The sequence below is a fragment of the Balaenoptera ricei genome, chromosome 2, assembly GCF_028023285.1.
Source record: "Balaenoptera ricei isolate mBalRic1 chromosome 2, mBalRic1.hap2, whole genome shotgun sequence".
Taxonomy (NCBI): Eukaryota; Metazoa; Chordata; class Mammalia; order Artiodactyla; family Balaenopteridae; genus Balaenoptera; species Balaenoptera ricei.
Window position 1 is genome coordinate 178,058,278 of NC_082640.1, and position 12,707 is coordinate 178,070,984.

A 12,707-nucleotide genomic window follows, 5' to 3' on the forward strand; every position below is an offset into this window, starting at 1 on the left:
CCCACATGGGGGTGGAGGGAAAATTCAGACCCAAGAGCCATCACAATGCGTAGAGGTGAGTACTTTACTGAAGGGTTTCTTGGTAGAGAAAATTCCATAAAGAGGTCATAATGGTTTGGGCACTGAAGGATGAGTAGGAGCTCATTAGGCAGGAGGTGAGCATGCCCAGTAGAGGGGATAGAACCTTTCAACAAAGGAGGGGGTGCTGAGTCTCAGAGGCTTTAAATGACATGCCCAAGTCACCCAGCTACTAAGTGGCTTACCCTCCTGTCCCATGTCCCCAGTGGCATACGTCATGGACCTGAGATGACTCCTGAGGGTTCTGGTGTTCATCTGGTGTCCTCCTACCTCCATCCCCAGGCTGGTGCCAGGGAAATGGTGACTGTCAGCAAAGTACTCCACGGGGGTCCTTTTGCTCCCACATCTGTGTCCTGGGTGCAGGATCTCAACCTTCTTGCCCTCCCCACCCTCTCAAAGAGAAATGCTTACTCTGGTGCTCCCCAATCTTGGCACTTAACACCCTAAACCAGCTCTATCCCTCTCCAGGCTGCCTTCCTTACCATCTTTTGTGGGGGGTGGATCTCCAGGACCCTGCAGGTACCCAGGACAGAGGAGAAGGTGCTTATTGAATACACACACGTATGCGCGCGCACACACACACAGACACACACACACACACACACGTGCTAACCGGGACGGGGCAGCTCTCTTACCTTGGACTGGAGCTGAGGAATGACTAGCCGGACCCCCAGGTCTATGGGGAACCCCTCCCTTCCTGCCCAAACCAGATGTCACAGATGTTTGCTGCCTGTGGCTAACCACAAGGACAAAGGGAAGTCACTTCACCTCTCTGAGCCTCACTTTCCACACCTGGCCTATGAATGTCCATTCTGACTGCTGGAGGGGTAGCTGAGACCAGAACACAAAAGGCACTGCGAGCTGTGAATTGCTAGGGGTTGGCAATTGCTGCCAGCTCAGGCTCCTTAGTGTCAAGCCAGTGAGGATCCCCTCCTCCCAAAACACCTTCAGCATTGGCTTTGGGAATTCACAGCAGGAAACAAAGGAATCAAGTGCTTAAAGAAACCTCATACTCATATTCTTAGCCCTGTGAACACTGGTGCCTCCTAGTGGTCATATGCAGACACTGCAGGGGCATGCTTTCCAGGGGCGGTGCATGGACCCCATTCATTCTTCAGCTGAGCTTGCTGACAGGTTCAAACCCCAGGGCTCTTCACTTTGTGCCGAAATAGTGGCTCTGGAGTCAGACAAACCTGGCATTGAGTCCTGACTGCTGCTACTCTAGGTTGCATGTACTCTAATGCTGGACCAGCCCCACTCCTGTTTTGCTGGGCTGAGTCCAGAGCTCCCATGTGGACCCTGTTGGGGAGATATCTGTGTAGCTCACATGCCAAACACCCAAAGCCAAGGGCTCTCAAAGGGGAATTAATTTCTCTGAAGCAGTGTGCTAGTTTCCTCAGAGCCCTAGAGCGGATTATCATTGGTCCTCAATCATTGTCTATTTCTATAGGGAAACAGGGGCACAGAGAGGGTATGGCTTTCCCAAAGACACTTTGTTTCTAAGATCAGAACCCGGGTCTCGCTCATTCCGAACCCCAGGTACTCGTCTTGGCTCACAGCTTCCCCATATTATCCACCAACAGTCAGCAGACCTTGGGGGTGTTGTTTATTAAATCACAAAACCCCTCCACCTGCCAGGGGGGGAGAAGATCACTGTCAAGTGGATGTGGGTGGGGCGTCTAATCCTGACATTTGAAGGGGGAGAAAACTGATGGCCAGAAGTCAATGGTGCTGCCTGTTTGGACAGTGGTTTGGGGAGCTCATGATAGTGTGAGATTAGGTGAGAAAGTCCCTGTGGTCTCAATCCCAGGGAGACAAAACGTATTCAACCCCAGAACATAGTTGGGGTCTATAGCAAGTCGGATTTCCCCCTTATCTCCCAGAAGGATTAACAATCTTTCCAAGGAAGAGCAGGTTATTCATTCCATTCTCCCTAATCATCAGCAGAAAGCATTTGTTTATCTTGACCTTAAACGGTGTCTACATGGGCAGTGTCTGTGCTCCGGAGCCCGCGGCCCCCTCATCCATCTTCAGGGTAGCCTTGTGCACCGCCTGAGGGAAACAGGAGCGAAGTCAGTGCTTGCGAAGCCACTTGAAGGTCCTGGATGGGCAAAGGCCAGCAAGAGGCCCAGAGAGGGAGAGGCCTCTACCAGAGTCACCCAGCACAGCAGTAACTTGGCCGGTGCCAGCTGCCCCAGGGCTCCTGGCTTTTCTGCTGTCATCACTTAAGGATGCTCAACAAGTAGATGCAGCATGAAGGAAAAAAATGATGCAGCGGGAGCATCAGCTACAGGGAGGGGGACAGAGTGGGGTTTGCTACGTTTCCCATGACTTACAGGGAAGCATCAGTGGTACTAATGGCAGAAAGGCTATCCTGAACTTTAGCTAGATGGAAGGGAGATGGTGGCATCCCTGGCCCAAAGCCTCCAGCCCGCTTCACACTCCTTTCATTCTCCTGGTGGAATGTTAAGAAGGAGTCAGATTCCAGGGTCTGATGACTCAGACCCCAGATCCACCTAAAAGGCATCAACATCTGTGACTAAGTAATTGACACTGGGAAATTGATGGGCTTCTGTGAAATACTGATACATTTCATTCCATTCTACAAAATGCTAACAATTTTACTGGCAAGCCAAGAGCTGATGTTTACATATAGAATCCCAGCTATCAACACATCTGACTGGGGAAAAGAAAAGGGCCATTGAACTCAATAAAGGCCTATAGGAAAGGGGCAGGTGGCATTGAATGTTTATGCAAAGTCTGCAGCAGGAAAACTTGTAAAAGCAATAAAATTCTATTAACTGTCTTTCTTCCTGTTGCAAGCTAGAAAATACAGCTGAGTGAGCCACCTACTGTCAGCTCATCTCGGCAACTCAGATCCTTCCTAGACTGGCTTGAATTTAGCCCCAGCCAATCCCCACCCACTTGGGCTCCACACCTTCCCACTTCCTATCCTTAGGCCATGTTGCTCCCCCTACAGGAAGATGTTGCCCGCACCCTTCTCTGCTTGCTGAAATCTTCCCCCTTCTCAGTGCCCTTTAAGCCTAAAAGTAGGGTTGCCACATAAAATACAGGATGTCCAGTTAAATTTGAATTTCAGATAAACGATGAAATTTTTATCACGAGTATATCCCATGCAATATTCAGGATATACTTATACTAAAAAAAATCATTCATCACTTACCTGAAATTTGAATTTCACTGGTGTCCTGTGTTCTATCTGCTAAATCTGGGCACCCTACCCTGAGTGGTCCTCTCTGACTGCCGCCAATAGGCAGGTGCTCAGCCTTGCTGGAGACCACAGAGTCCTTTGCTTGCTTATCTCTACACTACGTAGAACATGTTCACGACTTAATCCTTACAAGCCTGGGTCAGTTCTAGGCCTGATGAATGTTCCAAGCCTCCATCCATTGTTTGTTGCCTTGAATCAACTTCCAAAGTAGGACCAGGAGATTGATGGTTCAGATTTTAAAGACTAGAAACACGAGGCTTGGGAGGTTATGTGATTTGATCAGGATCAAACGGCTGGTTAGAGGCGGAGCTGGATTCGAGCCCTGCCTGACTGGTGGGTGAACTCTTGGCTTGTACAGCTGCTGTGACAGTGGCTCTGGCCTGGGGCTGTATGAACGCTCCCTATGCTGGAGGGGGCAGCATCGGGCCAGGCAGGCTTACCTCACCCACTTTCAGGCTTCGATGAGGGGAGATTCTGGTGAGATCACCGTGTTCCTCAAAGATTTTGGTGATACCCAGGTAGGAAAGAGTCTTCTTCGGGTCGTGGTTTCCGGTAATGAACAACCGGGGCACAAACACATCTGTGACCCTAGGGAGTAGGAAGTGACACAGATGAGCAGCAGGACCCTGCCGTTTTTCCAGACAGGCTTTAGGAGAAATGATGATGAGGCATTTGTCCTCCCAGCCCCTGAGGTCTCAGAACTCCTCTCTATCCACAGAATGAGGAGAGGCTCCTTAAGCCTGGGAGGGGGTTTTAAAACATCCATGCTGTCTGAACTGTGTTCCTATTTCCTATCAAAAGTGCCCGTGCCCTCATCCACGGAAATGTCCTCGAGTCCCCATGTCTCAGGACGCCTTCAGCGCAGCCATTGAGGGTCTCCCCACTGCAGCCTCAGCCACGCCCAAGCCCTGAGCCAATCGTGACCCCAGCAATCTGGTGCTGGAAGCAGCAGGGCCCTGAGATCAGAAGCCAGGCAGAACTGAGTTCAAATCCACTCTGCCTTCCATGAGCTCTGTGACTTGGAGCAAATGATTTCACCTCTCTAAGCCACTTGTATGAAAGTGATGATGGTAGCACCCACGGGACCAGGAGAGGGCTAAAGCGAATATGTGGAAGGCTCTCAGCAGTGTCAGTGATCGGCAAGTGTTCTCCCTTTGGCCTTGAAGGAGCAGCTTCACATCCTCCGTGGGTGGGACCTGGGTTGGCCTCCCTGCCCTGGGCCTGGGGTCAGATGTCCTGAGGCACCTGTGGACCCTGGATTCCTGTCCACCTGGTCGTGGACCCCATTTCTTCTTGCCTCTCCAAGGATCTCATTCCTGCCTTCGTTTCCTTTTTCTCCTGCACCGGCCGTAAATGACATCCACTGGATCACCCTCCGGGGCAGACTGCAGGCTCTAACAACCCCCATCCTCAAATCAAAAGCAAAAACATGTCCCTTGGCCCCTAGTCATGCCTCCAGCTTCCGGCCCATGTCTTTTCTTTCTTTCAGGGCGGAAGCTGTCTCTACCTCTGTCTCCACGTTCTCCCATTATTGCCTCAACCCGTTTCTCCAGAGTTGCCGCTGACCTTGCCTTGCTAGAGCCAGCAGCCAAATCTCAGAAAGCGGCACTAGACAGTCAATCCTTTGTTCCATTTCGAAGCGTTCCCACTCAAGTCCATGCCCTCTGCTCTCCCCTCCTTCACCGGCCACTCCTTCTCTCGTCCTCTGCGGCTCCGCCTCCTTGCCTATCTCTCATCACCATAGTGCTCGAGCCTCCCCACTGCTCCTCTTCTCTTTTATAACTTTTCTTCCTCCTGAGGGATCTCATTCTGTGCCGTGGATTTAAACACCAACAATAGGCCCGGTGACTCTCAAACTTACCTTTCCACTCATCCATTCATTCAACACATATTTATTAAGTGCCTACTGAGTACCAGGCTCTCTTCTACATGCTTAGATGCATCTAGAACAGGCAAAAATCCATGCTCTCGAACTTGTGCTCTACTAGGGAGAGGGGCAATAAAACCATCACGACAAAAGTGAGACATAGGCCTAGATACATGGAGTGGTAGTCTCAGTAAGTGCTATGGAAGAAAAATACAGATTGATTTAGGGGGATCAGGAATGCTGGACTAAAGGGAAGATTTGAGCAAGCTTTCAAGGGGGCAAAGGAGTTCCGCAAGTTATATTTTTTTCTTTTCTTTTTTTTTGGTGGATATTTTTTTTTAATGAGTGAAATGGAGAGCCATAGTAAGGTTTTGAACCGATGAGTGACATGGTCTTGATGTGGGTTTAAAATGATCATTTTGTCTGCTCTATTAATCATATACTCTTGGTGGTGGGGATGGGGATGGGAGTTGATGCCAGGAGACCATGTGGAAGCTAGTGAGTGCAGTGGTCAGATGCTGGGAGTCATAGAGATGGCGGGCAGAGGCCAGACTCCAGCTATATCTTAAAGTAGGGCTACTGGGATTCCCTGGTGGACTGAATGAGGGGCTGAGAGAGTGATCAAGGAGGACCCCAGGGTTTTTAGCTTGAGCACCTGAAAGGATGGAGTGGCCATTGAATAAGATCAGAAGCTTGAGGGGTTTCCATGGGGGGAGATCAGGATGTTCATTCTGGACGTGTTGACACTAAGATCTCATCAGGCATAGGGAGAGATCCTGGATGAGCAGATGGATATGCGACTCTGGAGTTTGGGAGAGAGAACTGAGGCTAGGGATAGAATGATGTGGAAGTCGTGGTCGTACAGGTGGTGCTGAAAGATCTGAGGCTGATGCACACACTCAGGGGTGAGTATCAATGAAAGAGAGGCACTCAGTTCTGAGACCTGGAGGAGAACGGGGGCAGTGAGGGAGACTGAGCAGGAGAGAGGTGAGAGGAGTCAAGAGACTGTGGGATCCTGGAAGCCGAGGGAAGAACACCTCTTAAGAAGGAGGGGTGGCCAGCTGGGTCGAATGCCGCTGACAGATTGAGAAGGAAGGTCTGAAGCTGGTCCAGGATTCAGCCACATGGATGCCCTTGGTAACCTTGGTGATGGAGGTCTCCGTGGAGAGGTGAGTGCAAAGGCTGACTGCAGTGGGTCTAAGAGAAGACGGGAGGGGAGGAGCTGGGTACGGTGAGCAGAGGCAACTGCTTGAAGGTATTTACCTGCAAAGGGGAGCAAAGAAACAGAGCAACAATGGGGGAAGTAAGGTCAAGAGAAGATTGTTTTTTGATGGGAGAAATGAGAGCATCTTCCTATCTGATGGAAATGATTCAGTGGAGAGCAAAAACATTTGCTGATGTAGGAGAAAAGGGAGTTTCTAGGGTGATATTTTTGAGTAGTGAGGGGAGATAGGGCATAAATGGGGCATAAATGGGGAGGTTGGGCATAAATGGGGAGGTTGACTTTAGTTCATGCCAAAGTGGGAAGGCAGATGCTGGAAGGCAGATACACATCCCAGTAAATATGTATACGTGCGATGGGGTACCCAGGCTGGGAATGGATCCTCAAAATTTTTACCGAGAAAATGGATATATCAACAGTCTGGTGTCGCCTATAGGTAGAGCTTTCTATTTGCTTTTGAGAAAACTGAGCCTTTCCTCTGGGGAACCCACCATGACAGGCCTCTATGCAAAAATCAAAGCAGATGTCTTTCTTCTGAACAGACAAGAGTCCAGGCTGTAGTCACCCACAGCCTAATTTCCCAGGTGTCCTGCACAGACAGGTAATTGGGGTGTGTCATTTAGGTGTGTGTCTGTTGACTTGGTCACTTCTCCTGGGGAAAAGGTGAGTTTTCTCTTCAGCCTCTCCTAGAACACATGCAAGAGTCTATCCCCCTGCCCTCGCCCAGAGAGGACCGATGCAGGGGTCTGGACTTGACAACTTGTCCTTCAGACCCAGTGAGCTCAGAGGGTAGGAACGTTGGCCCCTCATTCAGATGAAACACAATTTCCTCCTTGGGAGCCATGGGCGAGACCACTGCCCTGCATGGTGATGCGGAGTTTCCCGTGTAGGGGTGGACTTTACTGCTCTCAGTCATCCTGGGGCCAGAGGTGACTGGGGAGACAGGACCTCAGCTGGGGTGAGAAGAACACTCCTCTCCACGGTGCTCCTGGCTGGGACGCCTGGCTTCTAGGCACAGAGATGCTGGGAGCAGTCCTAGCATGGTGGGGGGGAGGCAGACCAGGAGCTAGCTGGGAGGGCACTCTGGAAGGGACCCTGAGAGCAGCCTGTGCCTGGACTCCATGAGAGACCACCTCCATGCACTGTAGGTATCCCTGGGCCCAGACTTGCTGGCCTGCAGGAGATCTCAAAGGGCTTACCACACACTTGGGTGGAGGAGCAAAGGTAGGAGGGTGGGCCCCTATCCTGAAACCAGAGAGATGGCAACAGTCCCCCAGGAACAGTCCCCAGGAATGCATTCTGCAATTCCTCCGAGGGTGTGTTCCCATGTGAAGGAACCTGCATTAGTTCAGTTACCACCCATGGACAGCCCAGCTCAGTCCTAGCATTGTCTCTGCCTCTCTTAGAACCCTCCTCAGCTCCTGACAGCACGTTGGGCATGGCAGAGGTTCTCAATAAACACCTTTTGGATGGAGAATGATGGTGGGGTCAGGTGGAAGAGAGAGAAAAGGACCAAGGAGGAGGACTTCCTGATACCGTTTCTACCCAAGTGGAAGTTGCCCTTTCCACCTCATAGACCCACTGAAATGGAGCAGGACCTTATGGTCCTCAGCCCCCATGGCCTCAGCCTGCCTTTTGTCTGTGGAAAAACTTTAGCCAAAGAATAAGTTTAATCAGAGAAGTGAGAAAATGCAGAACCAAAAGAAAATAGTCAAATGAGACCAAATAATAATAGTTTAGTCATTAAAGCAAAGTCAAGGAGCTTTAGTTCCTCAAGGACTATGGATAATATTCTGAATCATACTTGTTGAGCTGCCTTATAGACACTGACACCTGCACCAGGTGGCGGACGTTAACTACATGATGACCAGTCTGTAGCCATGACATAAGTTGTCACAATTCTGAGAACTGGCCTCAAAGGAATGGGAACAAACTGACCCTGGAACTGAAGACTAACTGTGCTTAAAACAATGAAGATGACACAGATCAGACCACTGCACGACCAATTTCAAGGTGACTGTCAGAGCTGACTATGCTGTTTCTGCATGTAGCTCCGTCCCTCCATCTATAAATGCTCTTGCCCACTGATTGGGGTGGGGGGGAGTCGGCCTTCGGTCAGGAGTCTGCCCTTCCCCCTGCCCCCTCCCCCGCCCCATTGCTGGCATCTGACATAAAGCAAACTTTCCTTTCCATCAACTTGCCTCTTTTTTGGCTTTTGAGCGGTGAGCAGCTGGACCCTCACTTTCGGTGCCACAGACCCTGTCCTCGCCCAGCAACTTTCGAGATACCTTGAAGGTCTACACTGACATCAAGCCCCCAAGCCTTAACTCTAATGCTAGCTCTCACCTTTCCTGAGAAAAGCTATTAGGAGGCAAGTGCCTGGGAGGGATTCTGGAGGCTTACCTTAAATCTGTTCTAACTTTATGTTTTAAAAGAAAATTATTTACTCACTCTGGTTCTTCAACTATTATTAGTATAACTTACTTGGGGCACACTTCACTGGTTTTATTATGACCCCACAGTTGAAAGCAGTCTATGTACAATGTGCAACTCACAGCTCCCTTTGACACTCCAAGTGCCTGTGCTCACAGTTTCCCTCTGCCTATGATTCCGTCACTCCTATCCCTTCCATACGTACCGCTATTCAGCCTTGAAGACGGCACCAATGTCACCTACGCCGTGAAGCCCTCTCTGACCACCACTGCCCATCAAGTTTTTGCTTCATCCTCTGCACTCTCATAATGTTTAAGCATCTATATTTTTATAACTTGTTTTCCAGTCTACCTCCTACCAAAATATGTTCATCATGGAGCCCAGAACAGGGCTTATCCATGGGGTAAGAGCTCAGTAAATCTGGGATAGAAGAAGCAAAGACAGTGGGAGGAGATGGAGGAAGAAGGAAGACACTGCATATGTCAGGCACTCTCTTTACCTTCGTATGAGTAATTTTTTCCATCTGGCAAAAGTGTTCATCCCCAAGGCTTCCTCCACGTGCTTCATTTTGCCCTCATCAGGAAGAATGAAGACCGCCGTCATGTTGCCCTGGTAGGGCATTTCCAGGACAGTACAGGAAAGCTGGTCATCATGACCAACTTCATACATGCCCATGTGGAACATCATGGGCACCTTCACTGCCTTGTTTCCATCCAGAATGAAATCTTCCTCTTTAGTTGCCTTTGGATCAAACTCATGTTGCCACCTGGCTTAAGACTGAAGAAGAACAAAGTGACACGAGTGTCCTGAGGGAGAAGAGGTTACTGGATCCAGTTAACCCCTGGGTCTCTGTCCATATGGACTTAAGGAAGGGGTTTGGATAATCCGGGATATCAGAGTAGGTCCACAGGAATCCCTGACCTCATGCCACGCCCTAAAGACTTCTGGTGAGGTGAGCTTGGCCCCAGTGATCAGTTCCCAATGAAGCCAGGACTAGTGTTGCTGACTGAGAGGGGAGCTTCAGACTGTCCTAAGCCCAGGTGCTCCTGAGGCTGAGAAAGCCTGTGGATTCTGTTACAGAAGCAGGAACTGGATTACACTTAGTGGGGGCAATTTGGGTCTGATATGAATGAAAATTCTCAAGTCTATTCTAAGTCAGCCCTGGAGGAGCCACTTGCATGTGGGACTAAGAAAACTAAATTAACAGGCTGCCCTTGGGAGCGTGCTGAAGAGCAGCGAACTCCTAAAGCTGGGTGTTTTGACCCCTACTTTTTGACCCTAAGAACTCTTTGACGTCATAAACTCAGACCTGGGTCTTTTCACACTTGCTACTCTCAGAGCCCCCAATACAAGGCCCTTAGGGCCAAGTCACTGACTTCAAATTTCTGGCTTTATTGCTCTAGAAGGATGACCTTGGACAAGTATCTCAATCTCCCTGGGCTTCAGTGTCCTTATCTGCCAAATGGGGCTATTGATGGGAATCTCATAGGGCTGCTGTGAGACTTAGCAGGGAAAGGCAGCACAGCTCGGTGACTGTGTGTAGTGAGTGCTGAGTGGATGCCAGTCATCATCAGCATCACTGTCGTTGTTCTCGTTGTAATCTAGGGGATGTAGGGACTTTGGGAAATTCTTGATTCTCCTTTCTTCCCTGTTTTGGGCAGACTGAGATTTCAGTCTACTATTATCACTCTTTTTTTTTTTTCTATAGCCATCAATCTCCTTGTGGATTTTGGGAGAGCTGAACTTCCATATTCAGGACCATGTGGCTGACAGCCCAGTAGTGATCTTGCCTGGCCTGACGGTTATTGGCCTCTCATTCTCACCTATGTTGGCCAACATTTGTGTGTGTGTGTGGTGTGTGAGTGGGTGTGTATGGTGGTGGTGGATGAAGCTTGGATTGGGGAATATTTTTCCGTCTTCTTTTTCAGTACCTTATCCTCAGACTTGAAGAGTCTATAACATGTGGTAAGAAGACAAAGGCACCTACCAATGTGATCATGATCACCACCATCAACACCATCACCATCCTGGGCATCTACTTGGAGCTATGGAAAGCACAGCCCTCAGGTCAAGAGAAGTGGATTCTAGTCCTGACTTTCATTGGCTGGCTTTGTAGCTTTGAGTAAGTCAATTAATCTCTCTCTGAATTTCACTCTTCTGATCTAAGAAATGGGGAAAAGAATGTCACTCCAACCTCTACAACCAATGTTGTATTAGGATAATCAGTAATAATAAAAATGCACAATTGGAGAATAGACTTCAAAGAATTCATTTCTCATACATTTTCACTTTGAATTCCAATAACCACCCTATGAGCTATGTATTGAGGTACTCCTTTTTCAGATAGGAGAAATAGGATTCAGAGACTAATTACATGTGAATTCAGGGTTACAGAGCAAGCAAGTGGACCACCCATGTATTTAATTCAAGTCTACTGGTCATCCTATCCTTTTCACGTCAACATGCCCTAAGCCTTACCTCGAAAGAAAACATGATTGATAAGAAGCATCACAGTGTCAGGGTCTATCTTCTTGATTAGGTTGTTGATTCTCCACTGGGTTTTCATGCTGACATAGTCATTGATCTGTTCTGAGCATTTTCTGAGTTCTGGAAGTTGGTGGGGACAGTGTCTGCCTTGTACAGGTTCTTGACATCTGTCAGAAACTTCTGTGGCTTTAGCTTCTGGTTGATAAACAAGGCATTCCCGAGTCTCATCTTACGGTCCTGGTTCGCCTGGTTCAGCCTGTGGATGAGGTAATGGAAGCCTTCATGAAGGTCTTTCTTGGGTATATTCCTGAAATTGAAGGCTTCCTTGATCTCAGCCAGGGTGGAGTCCTGGGCACCCAGACACAGCATGGCGAAGGCCATAGAGATGCTCCCGGGGGAGAACAAGATATTATTGTCAGGGCTGTTGAAGGACAGCTTCTTGAACAGCTTGAGGCCAAAGTCTGTGTTTCGCTTTGCAAGCTCCTGAGCTGTCGTCCTTCCCTTCCCTGCTTGGCCCTGACTCACAGCTTCATGATTCTCTGGAGAGAAGTTGGGCTTCAGAAGACCTTCCACGGTGAGGAGGCCAGCCAGAAGCAGGCCAGGGACCAGCATGGGGTTCATTTTCCTTGGAGATTGTCCTGTTGAGTAGCAGACCCGAGATTAGCAGAAAAGAGAACAAAAGAACCCCATTACCCTTGTCTTATCCACAAGGAAGACCAATGAAAGAAGTGATACAGTGACCAGCGTGTGCTGTGCATAGCAGTTCATAAGTGCTTTGACATCCATTACAGCATGTAGCCTTTGCAGTCACCTCAGGGTATAGAAATGATTGCATAAATGAGAAGTCTGAGTGTAGAGGAGTCTTATAGTAAGAGGATCTCAGTTCCTTTAAGGAATTGCTTCCTCCTCTCCATTGGATCACAATAAGAATACCCCATGGTGTGGGCATCTGATGCAGGCTAAGCCATCATAACACTGTATTCCCCTGCCACACTGATTAGTTAAGAAATGAGAGGGTGACAAAAATCAGATAAATCAGTGTCTTTCTTTGAGAATGCAAAGTCCTCTTAACTCTGGGGTGACTGGCTTAATGGTAAAGCCTTGGACCTGAATGTGGACATGACATCCACATATAGAAGGAAGGATGAGAGAGAGAGAGAGATGGAAAGAGAGAAATAAGAAGACATATTTGGTGACATCTTTGGAGTTCCTGGATTGAGCTTATCCCTTTCAGAGCTGGCTAGCTTGAGTCTGAGTTGGAGTATTTTTCCTTACAACCAGAGATAAAGTCCTTTGTCTAAGATCACATGGTAAGTGGTAGATAACCACCCCAGGAGAACCCAGGTCTCTAGCAAACTTCCTTCCCTAGACCTTTTCCAGGGAAGAAA

The 12,707-nt window shown here is 48.9% G+C and overlaps 1 protein-coding gene across 1 annotated transcript; it reads right to left on the reverse strand.

Annotated features, from left to right (window-relative positions):
* Window positions 1–1,950: 1,950 nt before the first annotated feature.
* Window positions 1,951–11,940, reverse strand: SERPINA12 (serpin family A member 12). The gene is given in 5 exon segments (XM_059915836.1): window positions 1,951–2,130; window positions 3,751–3,898; window positions 9,332–9,602; window positions 11,311–11,421; window positions 11,424–11,940. Coding segments are annotated over 5 exon segments (1,227 nt in total).
* Between the last annotated feature and the right edge of the window lie 767 nt (window positions 11,941–12,707).